The sequence below is a fragment of the Sciurus vulgaris genome (assembly GCF_902686455.1).
Source record: "Sciurus vulgaris genome assembly, chromosome: 16".
NCBI lineage: Eukaryota > Metazoa > Chordata > Mammalia > Rodentia > Sciuridae > Sciurus > Sciurus vulgaris.
Genome location: NC_136477.1, coordinates 3,923,668 through 3,938,523, shown reverse-complemented (window position 1 = coordinate 3,938,523; position 14,856 = coordinate 3,923,668). Strand labels below are relative to the sequence as shown.

The following is a 14,856-nucleotide window of genomic DNA, read 5'->3' as shown; positions in this document are numbered from 1 at the left end:
TTCCTTTCAGAGAAGGATGTTTTGCAGCATTGATGGTGGTGGCCTCAAGGATCATGAAGAGTTCAGGGCTGGGTCTGAGTCATCGTCAGCTTTTCATCAGAGTGATGATAGTTGTTTTAGCTGAGGGCATGTGCCACTGAGCGAGTAGGAAATACTCGCAGGCTGGTTGTGGCAATCTCAGTCTAACTACAGTAAGGCACCAGCACAGTCTTTCTCCACGGTATCCAAACTATATCTACTTTGCTCCCTTCTAAGGCCCCCAGTCTAGTGTGGGCCACCATATCACCTCCACTGCTCAATGACTCCAAAGGCTTCTCTCTGGTTCCCTTACATCTGCTTCCATCTCACTGAGACATGGTCCTCTCAGCATTCCTAGTGTGATCATCTGCAACATTTTACAGGCTGAGCATCTATATCCTGAAAATCCAAAATCTGGAATGCTCCAAAATTAAAAATGTGTGATGTGATACCACAAGCAGAAGATTCCATATCATGAAACTTGGTTTTATGCAGAAAATTATTTTAAAATTGGGCCAGGTGCAGTGGCACACACCTATAATCAACTTTCAAGTTCTAAGTACTTGGGATAAGGGATGCTGAATCTGTATTATAGTTATTCTAACATAAAAATGGAGAGAAGGGACCACTGCCAGGGGTGCCTTTTAAGATGTTATAAAGCAGATCGTGTTGCTCCCTGCTTGGACCCCTCCACCGGCCCCCTTTACACAGTCCAAAGTCCTATCCATGGCCTGTGGGGCTGAACTTTCTCTGGGCCTTACCTAGCCTTTGCCAATTGCCCCACGCAGGCCTCCATGAGCCCATTCTGTCTTCAGGCCCCTTGCGCTTGGGATTTCCTCTGCTCTGTGTCCTCTGCCTTCCTTCACCTGACTGTCCCTTCTTGGTCTTATGCCTGAGGCTCAAGTGGCCCCTCAGAGAGGCCTTCCAGCCCTTGATCTCCCCACTTCCTGCTGCTTTCTCTACCACTTATCCAGAATTACCCACTTAACTCTGCACACAGCTGGGTACTTGTTTTCTGACTCTCTGCTAAAACACTGAGGCCTTATCTGCCTTTTAATCCCTGTCCCTAGTGCTGATCTCAGGGCCTGGAACAGCGGACACTGGCTCAAGAAACCCTGCCAGAGCTGGGGTCCTGACTTTTGCTGGCTTTCCCTCAGATCGCCTCAGTGTTTCCACCCAACTCAGAAGAGATTGGGGATTCTGAGTGAACACTTGAGCTAGGTACCCTGAGTGTCCAGGCAGCAGCTCCTGAACCCAGTCATTCAGTCCCCTGGAAGGGGCCAAACCATAAAGCATTTATCATTGCTGGTGCCCCACGGGGCTGGCATCTAGCCTTGAGTACAAGACCCGTACTCGAAGGTGTCCTTGGTGTGTTTATTCCATCTTCTGCGTATGCTTATAGTAATACTAAACGCCATTTCAGACACTGGATTCAGACAGTGCCAGCCGCTTTCCCTGACCTTGTAAATGCATTGTTTTATTTAATCTTTCCCCAGGTAAAATCCCAGCCCTGTTTTCCATTTGATGACATGGCACAGGAAGGTCAGTTAACTTGACCGGAATCCTTACCACAAGTGGTCGAGGCAGGTTTAAACATAGCGACCATGGCCCCCACTCCCAGGATCACCGTGTTTGTTTTGTTTGTTTTTGGTTTTTGCTGTGCTAGGGATTGAAGCCAGGGTTTCACGCATGCTAGGCAAACATTCTACCACTGAGCTACATCCCTGTCCCTATTTATTTTGAGCCAAGAGTCTCGCTAAATTTCCCAGGCTGGCCTTGAACTTAAAATTCTCCTGCCTTAGCCTCTTAACGTCGCTGGGATTACCACACCCAGCCAAGTGTCACCAGTTTTGGTCAGCTGCTTCAGCACAAGTTCTGTAGTCCTTGGATATTTCCTTCCAAACCCTTTATAGAGGGGATTTCCGTTCTTTGCTGGAACTTTCCCCAAAACCTTCAGCCACTTTCTCTTCACCTTGGCTGTGTCCATGATGTGCCACCTAGTGGCAGGACAGAAAACTACCATCAGAGCTGCATCACCAAATTTCTCCTGACAGTTTTAGGCAAAGCTGCTGACTTTGTATGATTTACCTGTTTGATACGTTTATGGCTTCTGTTGGACTCAAGGCTCACAGGTGCCCAGCTACAAGTTCGCCCTCAGGGCTCACAGGCCTCGTGGGGCAGAAATGGAGGTGATAGAAGGGTTTAGCCACAGGGCCAAAGAGTACACAGATAAAGGTGGCAGAACATGACTTGCCCCTCATGAGATGGGAGGCACCCAGGTTGAAAGTCAGGCAGATCAGGGTCTAGTCCTTCCTCTGCCGTTTGCCAACTGTGACTTCCAGCAAGGTACCCATCAGACTTATCAGGCTTATTTCATGATTCACAAACAGGAGGTGATAACTGGTAATTTTCATCACGCAGTGTGGCGACATTCAGTGAAACTAGATGTGTAAAGCACCCGTCTGAGGTCTGGTAAAGGTCATCGAACGAACATGAGTATAACTCCTTGCTCCTGCCATCACTGGGGGGTTAGGGCTTGACAAGTAAGACAAGAGTGTTGGAGATGAGCTTGGTTTTTTGGTAGGTGAAGGTTAGTGGCAGGATGAGTAGCACACCAGAAAGAGGTGTATGACACCTCTTAAGTGCTGTGCCCCCTGCACCTCCATGACACCAGTTGAGAGTTGCTGGGGGAAAATATAAAAAGAAGTGAGCTGCCTGTCCCCTGCCCTCCAGAAGCAAAGCTCGTGAGCACTGAGCACTTACACCAAGACTTGGAGAGGCATCACCTAGCAACAGCGTGTTTGAGGTCAGTTCCATTCTTCACTGAAGAATTAGCTGGAGAATAGAGCTGATGTCAGGGGCAGGTTTGTCTTCATGTTGCAGCATAAAGCTGTTTATAATAATTCCTGAGAAAATCAGTGACTAGGACGTTGAGATGGTGGGTGTTGCAGATTAAAGCAGTAGCTATGTACACATAGACTGTTGTGTTGGTGAAATGTTTTCCATGGTTGTTTTTTTTTTTTTTTTTCCCCCATAGATAAGAAGATTAAGACACATCAGCCCAGGATTAAAGTTAATTTTATATAAATACCTCTGACATTTTGGTCTAAAATTCTAAGTGACTCTTCAACCAGGGACCACTTCCTGGCAGGTATAGGAGACATCAGTTAGGGGAGAGTAAACAGAAAAGGCAGGTGTTCTGCAGATTCACTTTGCCTGTGTTTTTCTGGGTCTTAAGAGGTTCCTTTGTGTTATTTTCACAGGAGACCTTCCATCTCAGGGGCTGGAGACTGCCATAAGCAGGGGTACACTTTTGAGGGGCAGGCCTGTCGTGGGCACCACGTGTGTGCACTATTCCCTCCAAAGCAGAGAAGAAAGCTTGTGTGGAGGAGGTGGAGTGTGTGCTGTCATAGTAGATTCCGAATGTGTTGTGCAAAGCATTCCATGGTTACACCCTTGACAGGCAAGACGGAATGTAACTTGTTGCACCATTGAGTATGCTCCTTAGAACGTGTCTGATTCTTTTCCTGACAGTCTTAAAGAATTTCAGTCTCCACAGGATCTGCCCTCTTCATAATTGTGCAGCGTTCTCAGAGGTGGGGGCAGTCATGTGACAGGTAGAACCAGCCTCACTCTGACCCCAGAACTCATCACCCGCCCTAGTTTAGTTTGTGCTCTTCCAGAGGTATTTATCTAGAATGTTAGCTGACAGCTGCTTTATTCCTGATGTCACTCCTCAAAAGGAAAGAGTGTTGCTTCACAGCTCTAAGGCCTCCCTCACAGGAAAGGTGGGAGGGAGCAACTGGGGTGGGTCTTGTCCCCTTTTGCACCTGCGGTGCCTGGATGGTGCTATGGCATGGTGCCATGCTGTGCTCAGGAACCTGGGCTTCAGAGTGGGGCCCACCCTGGACAAGCACTCCTCTTCCCCTTTCCTGTCAAAGAAGAGCAGATTGTGAAGTCCCAGTGAGGTGATGCAGGTGAAACCTGGCACATGGTGAAGTACGCAGCGAATTCCCGCCACATGCACAAAACATCTGGAATCTTAAGAAACCCCATTGGAGGATAATCTTTGCATAACATGGCAAGGTGGGAAAAAGTCCGAAGACAGAATTCTAAGATGCCAGCTTCGCACTGTAGAGGGCTGGAAAGCAGTCTTCCACCCTAGTGCTATTTGGGGTGTAGGCCAGCTTCTTACTCTCTCCTTTCAGTGGAATGAGGGTGGTGGGTAGAGGTTGAGTCAAGCTGGCACCTTCTGGGCCTTGGCATGCAGCACCCTGGAAAGTGTTGGTAAGGTTAGAGAGGAAGCCTGTGGTGGAAGGAAGCGTCTAACGTACCAGATGGTAGAGCCCACCCACCCTGAGCCGGGTATTGTTCAAAGTGAAAGGCTCAGAACCCCACCACACTGCATCCAAAGCGTTGGCTTGGAGAGTGTTGTGCTCAGGCCTCATGGCAGATGGTCCGCGATCAGATCCTTGGGGAGGATTTGTTCCAAAGTGGTTCCTGCCGGGCACAGTGATTCACACCTATAATGACTCCCAGCAACTCAGGAGGCTGAGGCAGGAGGACAGCAAGTCAGAGGCCAGCCTCAGCAATTTAGGGAGACCTGTCTCAAAATAAAAAGGCCTGGGATGCAGCTCAGTGATAAAATGCCCCTGGATTCAATCTCCAATACCCCATCCCCCCCTAAAACCAGAAACACAGGGGTTTCTTTCCATTGGTCTTCCTATCTTTTAAAATGCTGATGTCTTGAGCCAGTCTCCAGGCCTTCTGTTGCTTTTTCATAAGCAAATTTGATCAGCAACATTTCATAGGGCAAAAAAAAATGCTCAAAATCCTCACCTCACAGAACCTGAGCAGAACATTCTGCATGTGATTAATATTTAATACATGAGGTGTCTGTGGTGGCCTGGGTCTCAAGCCATCTCTAGTGGTGGTTTTCCCTTTGCTGTGAAGGAAAAACTGGGTGGGGATTAGAGCAGGTTGTGGAAGCCTCCTGTCCCTGTCTGGTTGTCCCCAGACGTGAGCTGCAGGTAGCACAAGTGCCACTTTCTGGCCTGGCCAGAGCAGTCTGCTCCCATGCTAAGTGTGGGGCAGTCCTGGGGATGGGACTTGCCGCCTGCAAGCTGACTAGAGCTGTAGTGTGTTGACTGTGATGCTTGGTATTTGGGTAGCAGCGTGACTGAGGTTCACATCTGCAGTTTAGTTAGTATAGCAATTGGGTTAGTCTTGAACCTACTGTCGACAGGGGTCCCAGGGGCCAGGTGGGCAGCTGTCACCTGCTGTTGATGTGACCCATTGTTTTTGTCCTTCTGGAGGACCCTCATCATGCCTGACCAGGGTCCAGTCTCTGTGGAGGGTAGTATTCCCTTCTGTCTGCAGCTGCCTGGCAAGTGCCTGTTGTGTGTGAGGCACTGGGCACGGAAGGGAAGGTAGCAGAGAGGCCGCTGTCACAGTGCTTCCATCCCAGGGGTAGATCAGCAAGCAGATCAGCCCAGCCAGGAGCTCAGGTGCAGACATGCCCCTTCCTTTCTAATCACATTTCACCCTCAGCTTCCTGTTCTCCATTTTCCCTGTGGTGCTGTGCACAGAATAAGGGCTTAATAAATATTTATGTGATTACATAGCAGCTGGTGTTGCGTATGTGACTGGAGAGGATGATTTTTAGGTGGTGTACATTGGTTCATATAATGGGAGACAGCTCTTCAGAAACTGTGGTCTCTTATCCTCCCTGGCAGGTAGCTTGGAGTGACCTGTGGCCTGATACAAGCCAGAGGTGTGCTCAGGAGGGCACACAGTGGGGCAGGTGTGTAGTTCAGACCAGAGGCCGGTGTCTCTACAGGAGTCGGTGTTGACCACGGAAAAGAAGGCGCTCGTGTGTTCCTGGCAGAGGGACGAGACCATACAAAAGTGCAGAAGCACACCATGGTGTGGGACATCAGACTCTTCAGTGCCATGGCCATAGTCGTGTGGAAGGTGGGGACGGTGGCAGGGCATTGCAGTTTTAAGTGTTCATTTCACAACAGTGTTTCTGGCTGCTCGATGGAAGCCAGAGTAGAAGTCAGAGAAAAAAGAAGGTCCGAGAGGTGCCCATGATGGGTACCAGGAGCAGAAGCCAGGTGTTAATTAGGGAGGATCCGATTAACTCACTGGCCAGCTGCTTTCAGAGCTCTGCCCTTATGCCCCTTGTAGCCTCCCACTCTCCCCAGCTGAGCATCCTGTGAGACAGAGCGTAGAGCATGCCTCTGGCAGCCGAGTCCTTGCCCTGCTCACCCCCGCTGACACTGCCGCATGGTCCAGGTAGCTCTGGGCAGAGCCCTTGCACTGCAGTGGCCCAGGCCTCCTGTAGTTGCCCACACGATTGCAGCTTCCTGTGTGCCTGCAGGTCAGCTAACACAGTCCTCATCACTGTGCCCAAAGAATTCTCTGTGCATTCCAGCTCTTCCTTTCTAGCCTGGCACTGTGTGGTTTTGCCCTGCGTTCAGTTTCTCAGCCCTCCTTACTCATGCAGAGCCCCTGACCTCATAGTTTATATTGCAGAGAGGAGACAGACCATCAGTCTTTTTAAGTATATAATGGGTCAGGGGGCGAAACTTGGTACAGAGAAAAAATCGCATTTCAGCTTGGCTTTGAGACTCGTCCGGGCTTTCTTCCACAGGGTGCCCAAGTGCACCATGTGTTTCATTAAGACTGCAGCAGCCCTGTCAGATTGCAGTCTTAGTGACCAGGGGTAGAGGTCTAGCTCAAAGTAACTTCAGCAAAAGCCAGCATTGCTTGACTTGACTGAAAAGTCTGGGTTAGCACTGGGAAGCTCCAGGACAGGCCTCCACCAGTGTTGCTGGGGTGTAGCCTTCCCATTCTGTCTCCGCTTCCACTGCCCTTCAGGATGGCCATGTGTACCTGTGGCAGCCCAGGCCCATGTACTATTAGCTTAGCAGCCCCAGCAGGAAAAGAATGTGTTCTCCTCCTCAGTATCTCCAACATATCGACCTGGCTGTATTCACGTGCCAGTGTCCGCTGGGCCAGGGCATGCTGTGCTGTGTGCTGTCTTTGTCAGGTCTAGCCCCTGGGCTGAAGCTGGGGTGGGGCAGGGGTTTTTTCCTAAAGAAGATGAGGTGGAGGGGATGCTGTGCTGGCTAAAACCCTGGTTCTTCCCTGTGCATCTAGGAGCCAAGGAATCAGATGCAGAGGGGTGCTGACCTCCTGCCCTGGTTCTGATCCTGTGGGGTACAGGGGAAGCGCCAGAAGGTCTCCAGACTCCTGGCAACAGACATAGTATGGATCAGCCACTTCCCTTCCCGAGTCCTTCTAGCATTCGTTTGGCTTTTTTTTTTTAAAGTTTTTTTTTTTTTTTTTTTTTTTTTTTTTAATGTGGTGCTGAGGATCGAACCCAGGGCCTCACCGTACTAGGCAAGCACTCTGCCACTGAGCCACAACCCCAGCCCCTCATTTGGCATCTTTCATTGTCTGACAGATACACATTCATCCCTTTGTTCGTTCGGGAGATGGCAGCTTAGGGAAGTATAAAAATCCTGGTTGGAGAGCCCTTTGCACCCCGCCACCCAACAGCTCACCCCTTTTTCTCCTAAAACCTGCTCCCAGGCCTCTGTTTCTCCTCAGCGATTGCATTTGCTGCCCACGTCCCCCTTTCCAGACTTCTCTCTCAATCCCAACAGTGCTTCCCCCGGCTCTTTATAACACCTCCTTACGTCTGGAGCAGAGCCACACTACCCCCTCCCTACTCCTGTCACCCTAAAAGCTGCACCTCTGAGTTGCCACTATTCCTGTCAGCACTTCTTGAGACCTCCGCTCGACATGGTAATGCAGTGCCTGTGCACACTTCCAGGGTTGACATCTGGCTCCCCACAGTGAGGTCCCAGGGGAGCAGGACTGTGCCCAAATTCTGTAACAGGGCACAGCACGCAGCATGGCCACCAGATTAACAGCTCCTTTTGCTGCGCCCTGCAGGGCTATTGGGAGTCCACCCAGATCTGAGGCCTGGGGTTCAAAGCAATCCTCATGAGCGTGTCCCTGAGTGGACAGGAGGGGCTTCCCAAGCTGCTACCTGTGTCAGGGCCAAGTGGCAAAGGACTGTAGGCCTTTATAGGTAACGAGTGATGGGAGCCACAGGCTGCACTGCTCTTGTCCTATCAGGTAGCAAAATATCCCACAGCGTTTCCTCCTTCAACAACAGCTTTTGGGCAACCCCACATAGCCTTCCTTCTAAATGGTGCTCAGGTAGAAATCCCAGCCCAGTGTTGTGCTGGGCCACACAAGCTCTCCAGAGAGCAGCAGCTTTGTGCCAGAGGCTGCAGGCTGGTTGCCTTCTGATTTGCAGATTAAAAAAATAAAATAGGAATTCAACTGGCTTCCAGCCTTTGGAATTCAGGAGGTGCTCTAGAAAGCCCTTGCACCCTGAGTGACCTTCTCACAAGGGGCCCTTGGTGGGGCTGGAGAGTGGCTGCCTGGTGCCTCCCATTGTCATGTGCATGCCTGCCCTGGGGAATCATGAAAACATTTTGTTTATTACATAATATGCACATAGAAAGGGGCACCAATAATAAGGTTTGGATTTCATTCAGCAGCAGAACATACCCCCACCCCCAAGTGTCCTGGTGAAGAAGCTGTTCTGGAGCAGTTTGGTGTTAGCGGAGTTTCGTATATTTGTGCATATGTATATTTTTAGACTTATTACAAAAAAGTGTAGCTTTGTTTACTGTGTGAATATAGTGTTGGGGGGAAAAAAACCAATTTTTCTTTTTGCAGAAAAGCCTGCCATTGCTCCGCCTGTCTTTGTGTTTCAGAAGGATAAAGGACAAAAGGTAAGGGGCTGGTATGTTCTCTCTTCACACTGTTTCTCTAATTTGATCTCTTCCAAAGTGCCTATTGTCCAGGTTGCATGGCCACAGCTGCTGCTACCCACTGATAGGGAGACAGCAAGCAGGCTATACGCCTTCACCTTGAGCTGGAGGGGTGGCTGAGTTACCAGTGGCCTTTGTAAAGCAGTATTAGTGTCTTTGTAACGCCTACTGGTTTGTTTTAGAAACAACCACTGCTCATTCAGAAAGCAGCAGTAGAGAGACAGGAGGGAAAAGGAGGGAGAAGGGGAGGAGGGAAGAAGGATGGGAAGGAGGGGGGCATGAACCTGTGGAGATGGTAGCAGGTGACCGGGGACGTCACTCATTGGTAGAGCATGTGTTCAGCATGTGTGAGGACCTGGGTTCAATCCCCAGCACCATGAAAACAAAGAATTTAGGGAAATTCTATGACCCAACCAACTTGGCATGGATACATTTAGAATGATTGTGAGTTTGCTTGCATTGTCTGTTGATCCCAGTCTTTGTGGGGTTGTTTCCAATTTGAATTGTGTCTCTGGAGTGCTGGAAGTACCTCACCTGATGTCAGGTCTGATTGGTGCCCTGTGGATCCGTCATAAAACCACAACCACCTGTTGCTATCTACCTGGAAGCCCTTCCCTGACAATGAGTATGGAAGATTGGAGCTGTGTCAGAAGTCAGCTGGTGCTGGGCGCGGTGGCGCACGCCTGTAATCCCAGCGGCTCGGGAGGCTGAGGCAGGAGGATTGCTGAGTCAAAGCCAGCCTCAGCAACGGTGAGGCACTAAGCAACTCAGTGAAACCCTGTCTCTAAGTAAAATACAAAATAGGGCTGGGTTCAATCCCTGGTTACCGCCCTGCAAAAAAAAAAAAAAGTCAGCTGGTGGTGTGTGGCAGTGACTCCCAGCTGGAGGGAGGATTCCCCTAGTCATCTCAAATTCTTGTGGTCCCTCACCACTGAGGCCCCTGACCTGACTGTAGTTGTAATTTGATGTCTGTTGCAGCATTTTATACCCACAGTGCTGCAATGAATTTGGCATGTTTTGAAGTTTGTTTGCATCTTGTTGAGAATGAAGTGTTTGAGAATCACATCTACTTGGTGCTCCAGTGGATTCCCAGACCTTTTGCAGGGTGACTGCCTCCCAGGTTAGGAGCTGCTGCTGGTCTGGTGACTTGGAGCTCGTAGCAATCCAACTGCTTCCCTTGGACAGAGAGGAGAAGCCAAAACTTCTCAGCATGTGGCCTGGTTTTCCTGGGTGATGTTCAAGTGGTCTGCCAGGAAGTGTGTGTGTGTGTGTTGGGAGGAGGGAAGTGGCTGTCCTGTTCCACCACCCCACGCTATCTGTGCTTGCTTGGGCTAATGTCTGGTGAGCTTGTGATGTTAGTCTCTTCTGAGTTAAACTTTCCCATGGCCAATATTGCCAAAGAAAGAGCCAGTTGGTTTCGGTGATCAGGCAGTGTTTGCAGACCCGTGCTCCCCTCTCTCCAGACCCTGACGTGTTGTTTGCTGGGCCAGTTGATATGAAGGGGCTGAAGTGTTCTGACACAGGATGGTCAATAAAGTCCTTAGGAACCAGATGTGTTGTGTTCCATCTCTTTTTAGCTGTTCAGGTCCTTTCTCTCCAGTTCAGTAAAAGCAGGACTTCTGTAGATTTGGGATTTCATAGTGATCATTTGGGCCACATTCAGTTTAGAACAGGGGTCAGCACACTCAGGCCCTCCACCAGCACCTGTTTTTGTGAACTGTTGTATTGGAGCACAGCCCCTCCATACCCTTCGCGGTCCCGTGGCTACATAGCAGCAAGGGTGTGCTGCAGAGTCCTTTAGTAGAGGCGTGCTGCTCAGTGCCACCACGCATGCTTGGAATGTGCAGTGCCCCAGGTTCCATCCTCAGCACCAAAAGAAACGAGATATTGAGTATCTTTATCTAGTATCTTTAGATATTTAGTATTGTTTTGACCTCTGCAGAAAAAAGTCTGCCAACAAATAATAGTATTTTGGGGGTGTTTTTGGTTTTGTTTTTTGTTTTTGTTTTTGTTTTTGTTTTTTGGCAGTGCTGGGGATTGAACCCAGGGCCTCGTGCTTACAAGGCAAGCATTCTACCAACTGAGCTATATCCCCAGCCCAAATAATAGTATTTAATAACTCTCTTAACCTGAAGACTTTAAGACAACCAGCTCAGCTGAAACGATAAAATGTAATGTGTTCAGATGGACTTAAAATGCTTTTAAAATCATTAGTTCCTGTCTTGGTACTGTTTTCACAGCTAAGGGAGTTCAGCTACTTTGTAATGTGAAGATGATTTATATGAATAACCTTCCAGAGATCTGTGCAAATCACCTTAAAGGGTGGGCCTTGAACCTGAGCTGGAAGGTTAGCTAGGAAGGCTTCTAGTCACTTAAGTGACAGGCAAGTGCTCTTATCAAAATATTGACTCAGAGCCAATTCCAAATGGGTCTCTAAAAATAACTGCCCTCCAGCTCTTGGGAGTTCAATGCCCCACTTCTGTGACACTTCTGTGGCAAGATCACTGAAGGGCATGCAAAAAACGTCTGTGTTGAAGGGCAGAAGCCGGGAGGCATTGGTAGGGCTGCAGTCCCGCAGCTGGGTCCAGATGGATGCAGTCTTCCACCCTGCTTTTCCCTGAGGCCTGAGGACCTGTCAAGAGTTGGGCAGAACACGAGGGACAGACACCTGACGTAGTTTTTCCTTGGCTTCCTAGTGCAAGGGACACGGGAAGGCAGGTCTGCAGGGAGCAGCCTCAGTTCTCTTTTAGATCTTCTAAGAATGAGAATCTGGCTTCTGTGTTCCTTCCTGTCAGAGACCAGCAGCTCCTCCCCTTCCTACTAAAGCCGACAGGAGACAGCCATTGGGACTGCTGGAGTGTTCTGAGCAGGCTCTATTTTTTCCCCCATTTTGCTTCAACATTTTATTTTTACATTTTTGAATTTTATTTTGGAAGTCTCAAGAAAGCTGGTGCTGAACGCTGGGGCCTTCATCACCTTGGTTTGTGTTTTTCTCATTGTTGCTGAAGCTCTCACCTGTAAACTGCCCACATGCCATGTCCCCCAAAAGTCTTCCTCAAGTGTCTCTAGGAGTGGGGCCGTTCTCCTTTGTGAACCTGAGACCATGTCATTCGCAAGAATATGATCATGGATGCAGTAATAGTCTTCAACATACAGTCCATATTTAAAATTGTCCCTCAAATGCCTCTTGTAGTCATTTTTTTTTTCCCCTAACCACTGTTTGATCCCCAAAGATCAAGAAGTTCCATTGTCAACTGTGGAAGCAGCTAACTTCTTTCAGTACATCATCTCAAACCACCCAAGGGTATTCACGTAAAAGAACCCACTCCCCCAGCGGAGGGTGTCCCCCCAACCCCCACCCCCCGCCGAGAATCGAGATTGAGATAAAGGATTTGAAATGGAAAAGAGAGAGGCTGTGCTGGCAGCCGGCTTCAGTGGCAGAGCCCCTCTGCGTGCTGCGGTCGGACGTGCTGAATTGCCTTTGCTGTGGAGTGCTTGGGGCGTCACTTAGCCTTGGGACTAGTGGCCTGACCCTCTTATTTTGTGTCAAGAAAAGTGTTGGATAGTTTTTAATTCTACTGCCAGCACTTCAAAAGACTCCGTGGCCGGTTGGCAGCTCAGGAATTGTATTGACTCCTTCCCTGGGCCTGTGCCACCAGGACGGCTCCCTCCGTGAAACATGGGGTTTGCAGGCGTTGGTGTTCTGGGGCAAAATTGAAGCTTTTTTTCAAACTGCCCTGAATGGAGACAGGTCCTTCTTTTTGGCTTGAAGAGTGTTTCAATGTCCTCCTGTTGGTAGTGCCCAGGCGCTTCTCTCAGCCACCCTCGCTGCAGAGCACTAGCTAACCTGCAGGGGCTCTTCACTCGCTCTGGCAGGATGGTGCCCATTTGGTAAGAACACCAGCAGCTGTGAGAGGGCTGCTCAGTGCAGTGGCACTGGAACTGCTGGCACGATGTGTTCCGACCAGATTTGATGCTTACACCATGCTTGTGTTTGTTTTTGTTTTTGTTTTTTTGCGGTACTGGGGATCGAACTCAGGGCCTTGTGCTTGCAAGGCAAGCACTCTACCAGCTGAGCTATCTCCCCGGCCCCGTGCCTGTTTGTTTGCACACATTTTAGCATATTTTCGGCTGATGAAGTCTTAATGTCTGATGTTTCCACACATGTTGGGAACTACAGTCCTACCTGGGCTCTTGAAAGCATACTGTCCTTGCCCAGGAAAAACACTAGAACCCGAGTAGATGCTGCTATGATGTTCATTATTTCTCCCAAGGAATTCTCTAAGTTTAGTAGAGGGAGTGACGTGACATTTCTCGGCCCTTTTAAGAATTGTTTAGTTGACAGTGAAGTTGGTGTCATTTTGGTTCTTTCCGCTTGCCTCTCGCATCCTCCCTGAGGGCATTGGAAGGCTTGCATCCCAGAAGCAGGGGTCAGACATTGAAGTGGTTCTGACTAGCGAGCGCAGTTTCTCACAGAGCTCTGGGTTTGATTTTCCTTGATGAGTTGTTAAATCTCTGTCTATAAAGTAGCAACAGATGTTGGGGGCTGAATTGACCACCTTGCCTCTGGGAAGGCCTGTGTCACTGGATATCCCTGAATAGGCAGACAGTGTCCCTTTGGTGACTCTTGAGACAGAACGATGTGTTAACATGTTGTTTTGGCATTCCAAAGAATTTTGGGAAGTTCTTAACTCCTCTTCATGTAGTTAATTTCCACCTATAGGATCACATGTTTAAAAGTAGCACCAGGCCCAGCATGGTGACCCACTACTTGGGAGGCTGAGGTAAAAGGATCACTTGAGTCCAGCAGTTTGGGGCCAGCCTGGGCAACAGAGCAAGACCTCATCTCACAAAATGATGGCCCACTCCTGTCATCTCAGTGGCTCAGGAGGCTGAGGCAGGAGGATCGCAAGTTCAGAGCCAGCCTCAGCAACAGCGAGGTGCTAAGCCACTCAGTGAGATCCTGTCTCTAAATAAAATACAAAACAGGGCTGGGGATGCAGCTCAGTGGTCTAGTACCCCTAAGTTTAATCCCCATTACCCACCCCCCAACAGAATTAAATAAAAGAAAGTAAGTAGTGCCCAACCCCTTTCTGAGGAGGTCAGCCACTTCACGCCCAGAAAATACAACGTCTGCAGGGAGACAGATTAGCCCTCTAGCCATTTAGGTCACTGAGTAAGAGAAGCAGCTCCACACTGTTGGACAGTGCCACATGGGAGATTTGGGGACAGCAGGGTTATAGCCTGCTTCTCAAGAGTCATGGAGTTGTGGCCACAGCTCTCAGCCCATGGAAGCTGACTGGAATACCAAGGTGCACCTCAAAGAATGCTGCAGTGATACCTTGGGAACAAAGACCTCCAGAACCAGCCTTCTGTAAACATGGCTGTTTTCCAATAAGCCTTTGTCCGAGTGACCCTAGAGAGTCCTAGACCAAGGGTTCTGTGGATGCGCCTGCCCCTCGGTGCCTCTGGTGCCCTGCCCCTTCACCGAGGCAAGAGGCACTTCCTCCACCTCAGGTGTGAGCAGGAGGAACAGAGAGGTGCCAGAAGAATGGGAGTGAGGCCCAGAAGCCTGTGGCTTGGGCTTCCAGTTTCACACCTGACCACATGCTTCCAGGCCCATGTCCCCTACCTCCTTGTGCACAGAAGTGGTCTGGCACCAGCTGCACAGTGAGCATGGCGAGGAGAAGTGCTACCAGCCTCTGGGAGTTAAGAGTCTTTAGCATAATCATCCTCTTTGTCACCAAGAGGGCTGTTCCTCCCTCAAGGCCCATAAGCACAGTTAGCTGTACTAGGCCACCCTACAGTTTTGAAAATGAGGATCCAGATTTCCTGGACACCTCTGAGCTCCTTGTAAAGTCAAGCAGTTCACTTGCTTTGTCCTTGTTGGGTCAAACTGAGCGAAGCAGTGCTTACTTTTTCGGCCCCTCCTCCCTGAGAGTAGAGCCATCTCCAGCCCTGCCACCCGCCCCGGCCCTCC

General features: G+C 49.6%; 1 protein-coding gene across 8 annotated transcripts in view; it reads left to right on the top strand.

Moving 5' to 3' along the window:
• The window catches only part of RANBP3 (RAN binding protein 3), a 56,059-nt gene that overhangs the window by 9,163 nt on the left and 32,040 nt on the right, over positions 1-14,856 (top strand). For all 8 annotated transcript variants that reach the window (XM_079115329.1, XM_079115328.1, XM_079115327.1 and 5 more), the window contains exon 2: positions 8,782-8,837. In XM_079115329.1, the coding sequence (XP_078971455.1) occupies positions 8,782-8,837 (56 nt within the window). The remainder of the gene's footprint in view (positions 1-8,781; positions 8,838-14,856) is intronic.